The sequence below is a fragment of the Rhamphochromis sp. 'chilingali' genome, assembly GCF_963969265.1.
Source record: "Rhamphochromis sp. 'chilingali' genome assembly, chromosome: 10".
In the NCBI taxonomy this organism is placed as follows: domain Eukaryota; kingdom Metazoa; phylum Chordata; class Actinopteri; order Cichliformes; family Cichlidae; genus Rhamphochromis; species Rhamphochromis sp. 'chilingali'.
In genome coordinates, this window is record NC_137937.1 from 33,427,091 (window position 1) to 33,436,632 (window position 9,542).

A 9,542-nucleotide genomic window follows, 5' to 3' on the forward strand; every position below is an offset into this window, starting at 1 on the left:
CTCTTGTTCATCTCTGTTCTGTCCTCATTCTGCATCTCCCTCTCTGTTCCTCTCTCTCCCTCTTTGTGCTGACAATCATCAAATATACAGTTGAAACCAGATATTTATGTACTCTTCAGATCAAAACACAAACACTTTTTTAATTGTAACATCAAATCAGACTAAATGTTTATTTTTTTAGATTGATAAATATAAAAAACATATTTGTTAACTTTAAGAGTAAAGAGAGAAACTGTCTGTATTTCTTAATTGCAAATGGCACCAAATTGTATTCAAAATTGAGCCACACTTATGGAGCTCCACAGTTGTCTTCCTGGTGTTTTGGTTGACATCTCTTGATGTTCCCATGTCAAAAAAACAGGCTCTGTGTTTTGCCTTATATGCATCCACAGCTGTGCCACCAATTTACTCACATGGACTCTACTAACCTATCAGAAGCTTCTTCAGCTCAGAATGGAATCATCTGGAGTTTTCTTATTAATTAACAAACTTAGTGTATATGTACTCCTAAAATTGATCAAAGTGATAAAAAATAGACAGCTCTGTCTCTCTTTATTCTGACATTTAACTAATTCAAAAGATATTTCAATATTTATCTAAAACAAAAGTTTAATCTAAATTGATGTTGTACAGTAAAAATGTTTCATGTTTTCTCCCTAAAGTGTATGTAAATATCTGGTTACAAATGTAAATATCCTGCTGTGTACTGAAATCCCTCTTGTTTTGCATAGAAATATACTGAACAACATACAAAGCATAATATATAAAATAACATTTACCTGAGTTTTTTCTTTGAAAGAAGCCTCTAATGTCCATTCTTATGTTTCAGTACATAACTGAAACCGATTTAGTCGGGGAGGGTAAGAACTGAAAATATGAAATAAACACATGTAAGCTAAGACTCTCTAAAAAAAATAGCATTTGTTCGGCTTTTCATTTCGCCATTTGTTGATTCACTTGAAGAGCAAGTAACGTAATATGGGTCAAGTGATCAGTTTGATATCAATCTTTCGTGATGCACCGTCATATTTACATTATTTGTACGGTACGAATGATTTGCTTTGGTACCTGGTCAAACTTAAGCTCTCCTTAGTATGGCTGGCTCCGTTTCTCCAACAGCGCACTCACTGCTGGCAGCAGCTGCCCCGCCCCCTCGCTCAGTCGCTTAGTGCCCGAGCTCGGATCATACCAATATCAGGGGGGATTCACGCACAGTCGTAAATTCCCACAGTGTGCACTGTGTGCTTCGAATATTGTGTGTACTTTTTGTTTTATACAGTTGTCAGCCAGGCATCTAACTATGAAAAAATTACACTTCAAAAGACCCCGGGCTTCTGACAAAACAACCCGGGCTTAAGCCCAGTAAGCCACCCCCACGCTCCGCCCCTGGTTTGGCCACATCTATCAGTGCTCCTGAGACCAGCTGTGGATCTGACACTGAGCTCTGGGCTCTGCTCTGAGTGTCTTTATAACTGCTGAGGAATGGCACACTGTGTTTTTGCAGCTCTTCTTCAACAGCACAGATACTGTCTGACAGAGAGGAGATCTGCTCCTCAATCATCTTCATCTCTCTGCTGATAGTCCTCCCCTTCTGCTCCTCTTCCTCCCTCAGAGCTGCCAGTCTGGACTCCTCTTCCTCTTTCAGGAACTGCTGGAGCTTGTTGAACTCTGCTCTGATCTGCCTCTCTGTGGACAACAGCTGCTTCTTGGAGTGTTGAATCACTTCATTGTATGTTTTCTCCACCTGTTTGTATTTGTTCCTCTTGTCCTGCAGAGACTTTAAGTCAGATTTCAGCTGCTCCTTCAGGTCACTGACTGCTTCTTCTACAGGAACCACTTTGTGACTCTGGTGGAGAGAAAAGTCACACACAGGACACACAGCTCTGTCTTCATCCTCACAGTACCAGTAAGGGACGTCTGGATGTTTATCACACACCACCTCCTCCTTCTCTTCCTCCTTCTCGTTTTCTGTCTCAGGTGAGCTCGCACTGTGTCTCTTAGCAAAGGAGTCAGCAAGTTCTTTGAGAGCAAAGTTCATGGATGGTTCATCCTTTGAAGATTTTCTTTTACAAATGGGACAGTTTTTGTTTTTAGTTTGTTCCCAGAATTTCTGCAGGCAGCTTGAACAGAAGCTGTGGCTGCAGCTCAGAGACACAGGATCTCTGAAAGTCTCTGAACACACGTGGCAGCTCAGGTAACTTTCGACAAGTGTAAGTTTCTCAGCCATTTGATCTTTAAGTATTTTTAACTCACCAAATTAGTGTCTCTTGAACTTTCTGATAAAAATCCTCCAAACGTGTGTTTTGCAGCAGAGATCTGACTCCCTGTAATGGCGTCTCAGCTCAGTTCAAAAGTGTCAGAATTTACTTTCATTTTCATGAATCACGATCACGTGTTAAACTGAAACACGCACATAACACTTGTGTCCGTCAGAGGGCGCTGTGTGTGTCATTCAGATAGTTTTCAGTTTGTGCTCCTTAAAACGACACAAAAGTGAAAAATGTAGAAAATCTTGACATCTCCATTGAACAAAACGAAACCTAAATAGAACATAAAAATGAGTTGAAGCTGTGGTGTTTCAGAAGTTCAATCTTACAATCTTAGAAGATCTCGGCAGTTTTGTTTCCATACAGAAAGAAAATGAAAGAAGAAAATTATATGTTGAGCTCTCAGGATTTGCTTTTACTTAAATAAAGTATAAACATGACAGAAAGAAGGAGAAATCTGAGTTGTTTTAGTCTGCTGAGGAGGATTTCAACTGACAGATACTAAACCAGTTTTACAACATCTTTGTTTTTCAGCAACTGCCACAGGAAACACTTTCCCAGCATGACCTTAACAACAACATCAACATGCATAGAAAATAAAGAAATCTTTTTACATTTTTGATCAAATCCAAATCAAGACTGAACCAAAAGAGAAAGTGTAAAATGCTAAAAAAAAAAAAAAAAAAAAGAGCAGTCATGTTTTAATCAAGATGATATAAAAGTCAGAAACAGACACATTGTTACAAAATGCCTATCCCAGCTGTCATATCGAGACAGTCTAGTCTGCCCCAGGGCCAACACAAGGAGACAAATGACCGTTTTCACCCACATTCACACCCACGGGCAATTTGAAATCATCAGTTAACTGTTGGAGTAGTTGGTGGAAACCCAGGCAAACAGAAAGTCAGTTGGTGGATTCAAACTCAGGACTTTCTTGCTTCTTGCCACCACGCTACCATATTCAGACACAGTACAAGGTTTTAATGAATGTATCTGCAATATTTTCAGAGATTTGATTTTTTGTTTTACTTGTGAACTAAGGTTACTGAAGCAAATCATATTACATATGAAAAAGTGTCACAGAGTGAAAATAAATTGTGTTATAAGACTGTTTTTAAGTTCCTGGGTACCACCATCTCCCAGGAGGTGAAGTGGGAGACCAACATCTTAAAAAGACCCAGCAAAGGATGTACTTCCTGAGACAAGTGGGGAAGTACAGTCTTTCACATGAGCTGCTGATCCAGTTCTACACTGCAGTCACTGAGTCTGTCCTGTGCTCCTCCATCACAGTCTGGTATGGTGCAGCCACTAAACAGGACAGGAGCAGACTGCAGCAGACTGTACGGGCAGCTGAAAAGATCATGGGCGCCCCCTGCCCTCCACCCAGGACCTGCACCTCTCAAGAACCAGGAAACACGCAGGGAAAATCATCACAGACCCCTCACACCCTGGACACAGACTTTTTGACCTGCTGCCCTCTGACAGACGGTACAGAAGCCTGCAGACCAGGACCACCCGACACAGGAACATGTTCTTTCCCCTCACCATCTCCCTCCTAAGTCTCACACTGCTTCACACTGCTAGACTGCAATAGATGTGTGTATGTGTGTAATGTGTGTGTGTATTGAGTCATTTACATATTCTTGCGATCCGGTAGAGACACCATCTACCGGAAACAAATTCCTTGTATGTGTTTGAGCATATACTTGTTCAATAAACGCAATTCTGATTCTGATTCTGTTGAGAAAATATCAACTTTGTCTCCATCTTGTGGTTTTTGCAGGAACAAAACTGTTCACAGTTGCGTCCACATGATCAGGTTTCATTTCAGTACATCAGGAGTCAGTCTTTGGTGAAATTATAAGTAGTGTGCATGAAGGTTGTGCTGTCCATTGGCAGGAGGAGATAATTATTAAACAACATTTTTTTTTCTGAACATTAAAGAGAAATCTCAGTTTCAGATTGTTTTTTAATTTCTGGAATTTTGGAATCACCTCACAACATGCTGGGAAAGGCCTAGCAGGGCAGACAATGTTATTAAAGGAAAACAGAAAATCACCACTTCAGATCCACTGTCCCCTGCATAAATCAAGTCACGCTCCCTCCCAGTGTTTCATAGTGCCTGGGACGTCATGGGCCAGATTGTAGCAAAGCCACTCCAGACAGAAGAATAACCAAGTAGAGCACAAGTGGATAAATAGGTGAAAACTACCTGTAGCCATTTCCTTTGACTGTTCTGGGTTCCTCATGTAGTTTGAAGTGACCAACAAAATGTTGGACTTATTATTAGTTGTTTTAGATATTGTAATGTTTTATTGTTTCTGTACTGATATATTGTTTTACTTAGTGATTCATAGTTTTATTCTCTGAAATGTTTTGATTCTATTGGCATGCTGGGAATTCACTCACTTTGTCTGGTGATAGAATTTGTTTACATGTTTGTTTAGTGGGGTTGGTTGGCTTCCTGCAGTTGTCAGATATGTCTTCTCATGTTTTTCCCATTTTTCATACAGTTTTAGTAATGTTTTTAATAAATAGCCAGTTACTGCACTTAATCTGCACTTACTGTTTGGCTTCTTATTGAAGCCTCTGTGTCATTTACCCTGGTCTTACTGTTTTTATTTATTTATCCTATTTTCTATTCCTTTCAAATGTGTCTGCTAGTGGATCTCTGTGACACCGGATGAGGCAAACAGAAACCTCTAAGTTGCTCTAATAAGTTTTCATGTACTGTGTGCAGTAGGCAGGAATGGTGGAACAAAAGGTGAACTTCTCCTGTCAAATACTAAAGTTGTTCCATAAACTACTCGTGTTTTATGCTTGTCTCTGTGCAGTGTGGACCACAACAACACAAAATCACCTAAATTGATTTTTGTTTCACGTTACAGAGGCAACTTGCTGAACAGTTCTGTGATCAATATTCTAACATGTCAGCTAAAAATAAAATAGGAATGAGAGTTATAATAACTTTTGATTCACTGAAACACTGAAACTCAGAGTGAAGTGTAAAAAATAAAATTAAAGCCTTATTATAAAACATCAGAAGATCAAACTATCAGAGGTGGCTGCCTGCTGCTAGTGGGGCAGAATTTGTTTTTAGCTTGTTCCCTGAATCTTCACAGGCAGCTTAAACAGAAGCTATGATGGCATCTCAGAGACACAGGATCTCCGAAAGTCTCACAACAACATACATGGCAGCATGTCAGGAAAATTCGTTTTGCAGTCCTGTTTAGGCGTTAAATGTTTTTAAAGAAATATTATAAAATCTGACCTTCAGCTCACATCTCTGCAGCTTTGTTCATACAAACTATCTTCAGCTCTGTCGGTGTGTAAATATTTCTGTAGGATACGTCTGAATTTTATTTTTACTCTTAAACAACATATGTTAGAGTTTATAAACATACAGGTGTGAGAATGTGAACTTTATCAACATTTGCATTTGATTTCTGTGAGGATCAGACCAAAGTGAGAATCAGTGACTCCATCAAAGCAAACTGCACAAGTCTTCTCTGATATGCAGTTTAAGAGAGCTGAGGTTACATGTGAATGTTTGTATTTACAAACCAACAGAAGTAAATGATCATTTATTCTAAGGAGTCAGTAAATGTTTACACAACAATCAAAGTGAAGTTTCATGTTAAATAAATCTGAACCAATGACTGAATGTGTCTGAAAGCTGATTTACAGTCAAACACAACAACAACAGAATCACTGAATTTGATTGATTTCACTTCAAAGAGACATTTTGTGATTTTCAATAATCAACTGAAATGGCTGAAATGAAGATGCTGCTGCAGTAAACATATTGTAATTTTATCTGTTTAAACATTTTTAACCTGCTGATGAGACACAAATCAAAGGTAGGTGATTCACTGAAACACTGAGACTGAGAGTGAAGTTTGAAAATCAAATTAAAACCTAATTATGAAACATGAGAAGATCCAGAAACCTTTCAAACTGTGAGAGATGTCAGCTTCTGATTAAGGTTAAAAACAACACAAGAAATAACATTTTTAATGAAATCAATCAAGTGTAGTTACACTGATGAGACAGCGTCACAACTTAGAAGTCATTTCTTTGAATTTGGAAAACTTTAAAGAAGACATGTTACTTTCAAATGTTATTTAACTGAAAACAAGATGCTGATATTCAAGAAATTTAGAACTTGTAATTGTAAAGTTGACTCTTGCTGATGTTTAATTATTAATCCTTATTTAAAGAAGTGTCACAGTTTGCTGTTCACACTCAACAACTTTGAAAAGCAAAGAAATCATCATTCAGATTTTAAAACTATCAAAAATATTTACATGAACAACATGAAAAATATTCTGAAAATATTAATTTAAAAGAAAGAAGAAAAAATGTAAAAGTTTCTTACAGAAACTCGAGTGGGTCACAAGATTTTCACATGAAAAAGTTGCTTTGGTTTCATTGAATTGCTAATAGTTCCACTAGAACAACAAAATGAAATAAAACCTGATAATGAAGTTAGTCAGTGTGATTAATAATTTCCCTAAAATTAACCCTGTTGCTGTACTGAAAAAACAGTTAAAATAAAGAATCACTTTAAAATCAAATCTCAGTCTGACAGATTTTGATATCAGAGGTTTTGGCGTCTCCTGCCTCTCCAACACTGAAATATGGGAAGAGTTTCTCAGTGAAAGTGTCTCTGTGAGTGTAGATGTGAGTCATGTCTTCAGGGTCATAGAATAAGATTGAAGTACAAATCAAAGGTAGGTGATTCATTGAAACACTGAGACTGAGAGTGAAGTTTGAAAATCAAATTAAAACCTAATTATGAAACATGAGAAGATCCAGAAATCTTTCAAACTGTGAGAGATGTCAGCTTCTGATTAAGGTTAAAAACAACACAAGAAAGAACATTTTTAATGAAATCAGTCAAGTGTAGTTACACTGATGAGACAGCGTCAGAACTTAGAAGTCATTTCTTTGAATTTGGAAAACTGTAAAGTAGACATGTTACTATAAAATGTTATTTAACTGAAAACAAGATGCTGATATTCAGGATCATTTAGATCTTGTAGTTGTAAAGTTCACTCTTGCTGATGTGACACAAGTTTAATCATGAATCCTTCTTTAAAGAAGAGTCACAGTTTGCTGTTCACACTCAACAACTTTGAAAAGCAAAGAAATCATCATCATTTAGATTTTAAAATTAATAAAATATTTACATAAACAACATGAGAAATATTGTGAAAATATTAATTTAAAAGAAACAAAAATATTAAAAGCAAAAATTTCTTACAGAAACTCGAGTGAGTCAGATTTTCACATGAAAAAGTTCCTTTGGTTCCATTGAATCAACAAAATTAAAAAAAAACCTCATAATGAAGTTAGACAGTTTGATTAATAATTTCCCTAAAATTAAGCTGCTGGACTGAAAGAACACCCCCCCCCCCCCCCCCCCCCCCCAAACAAAACAAGACAAAAAAACCACAGTTAAAAAAAAGAATCACTTTACAATCAAATCTCAATCTCACAGATTTTGATTTCAGAGGTTTTGGCGTCTCCTGAATTCCGAACATTAAAATATGGGAAGAGTTTCTCAGTGAAAGTGTCTCTGTGAGTGTAGATGTGAGTCATGTCTTCAGGGTCATAGAAGGACACCTCCCCCCTGTCATAGTCCAGCTGGACTCTGATCCTCTGGAGACTCTTCTTCACTGTCACAGTCTGACCATCACCATTAGTGTATTCTCCACTACGATAAACTAAACACCAGATTCCACATGTTGGTGAAGCAAAACACTTTCCCTTCCTGTCAACTGACTCTTTAACTAAACCCACAATCCAGTCAGGATGGTCTCCCACCTCCACCTCCCAGCTGTGTTTCCCTGAGCTGAAGCCCTCAGATCCAAAAACAGTGGCATACTTAGTGTTTCTCTCTGGATTATCAGGAAGCTGCTGCCATGTGTCTCCTTGTCTCACACTGGTCAGATCATCAGACAGATAGAGACAGCAGTTTGCAGTGTTTGGGTCCAGAATGACAGGACTGAAGTGGACCTTCTCCTTCATCTTCTCCCACACTCTGAAGGACAGGTTGCCCAGGTGTTTGGCCACATCTATCAGTGCTCCTGAGACCAGCTGTGGATCTGACACTGAGCTCTGGGCTCTGGCTCTGCTCTGAGTGTCTTTATAACTGCTGAGGAATGGCACACTGTGTTTTTGCAGCTCTTCTTCAACAGCAGAGATGCTGTCTGACAGAGAGGAGATCTGCTCCTCAATCATCTTCATCTCTCTGCTGATAGTCCTCCCCTTCTGCTCCTCTTCCTCCCTCAGAGCTGCCAGTCTGGACTCCTCTTCCTCTTTCAGGAACTGCTGGAGCTTGTTGAACTCTGCTCTGATCTGCCTCTCTGTGGACAACAGCTGCTTCTTGGAGTGTTGAATCACTTCATTGTATGTTTTCTCCACTTTTTTGTATTTGTTCCTCTTGTCCTGCAGAGACTTTAAGTCAGATTTCAGCTGCTCCTTCAGGTCACTGACTGCTTCTTCTACAGGAACCACTTTGTGACTCTGGTGGAGAGAAAACTCACACACAGGACATACAACTCTCTGCTCATCCACACAGAACAGTTTAGGCTCTTCCTCATGTTTACTGCACACCACTGTTAATTTCTTCTCTCCCTTTTCTGTCTCAGATGATCCAGATTTCTTTCTTCCAGAAAAGGAGTCAGCAAGTTCTTTCAGAGCAAAGTTCACAATTAGAAAATCCTTTGAAGATTTTCTTTTACAAATGGGACAGTTTTTGTTTTTAGTTTGTTCCCAGAATTTCTGCAGGCAGCTTGAACAGAAGCTGTGGTTGCAGCTCAGAGACACAGGATCTCTGAAAGTCTCTGAACACACATGGCAGCTCAGGTAATTTTCAAGAAGAGCTCTCTCAGCCATTTGATCTTCAAGTTTTTTTAACTCACCAAATTTGCGTCTCTTGAACTTTCTGATTAAAATCCCCCAAATGTGTGTTTTTCAGCAGAGATCTGACTCCCTGTAATGGCGTCTCAACTCAGTTCAAAAGTGTCGAAATTCACTTTCATTTTCATGGATTACAGTCATCTGTTAAACTGAAAGACGCACATATTATTTGTGTCCACCAGAGGATGCTCTTAGTGTCATTCAGTTTGTGCTTCATAGAAAAACATATGAATGTTTACCTTTTGAGCTTTTTATGCTAACAGAACATAAAAATGAACAGAAGCTGTGGTTGTAGCCAAGGTCATAAATCTGGATTGAACATTGAGATTGACAACCTGCCAGACCCCT

The 9,542-nt window shown here is 38.6% G+C and overlaps 2 protein-coding genes and 1 long non-coding RNA gene across 4 annotated transcripts; 1 reads left to right on the plus strand and 2 right to left on the minus strand.

Annotated features, from left to right (window-relative positions):
* LOC308404544 (E3 ubiquitin-protein ligase TRIM35-like) lies at positions 1-2,813 on the minus strand. The gene is made up of 3 exons (XM_080894625.1): positions 1,069-2,813; positions 780-867; positions 1-68 (listed from the first exon to the last, which is right to left on the minus strand). Exon 1 carries the CDS (start codon positions 2,225-2,227, stop codon positions 1,310-1,312), a length of 918 nt encoding a protein of 305 aa, XP_080750751.1. The 5' UTR covers positions 2,228-2,813; the 3' UTR covers positions 1-68; positions 780-867; positions 1,069-1,309.
* LOC308404546 lies at positions 1,601-3,699 on the plus strand. Of its 2 annotated transcripts, none has more exons than XR_013973146.1 (4): positions 1,601-1,729; positions 1,831-1,977; positions 2,095-2,210; positions 3,558-3,699. It is a non-coding gene; the product is annotated as an uncharacterized lncRNA (long non-coding RNA). The 2 variants fall into 2 exon arrangements; XR_013973147.1 differs by having other exon boundaries at positions 2,095-2,194; positions 3,558-3,686.
* A 3,140-nt stretch (positions 3,700-6,839) lies between these two features.
* On the minus strand, positions 6,840-9,170 carry LOC308404312 (nuclear factor 7, brain-like; the record flags this gene model as incomplete). Its single annotated transcript, XM_080894331.1, has 2 exons — positions 6,840-6,936; positions 7,849-9,170. The coding sequence occupies 2 exons, from the start codon at positions 9,168-9,170 to the stop codon at positions 6,840-6,842; spliced, it is 1,419 nt and encodes a 472-aa protein (XP_080750457.1).
* Positions 9,171-9,542: the final 372 nt, after the last annotated feature.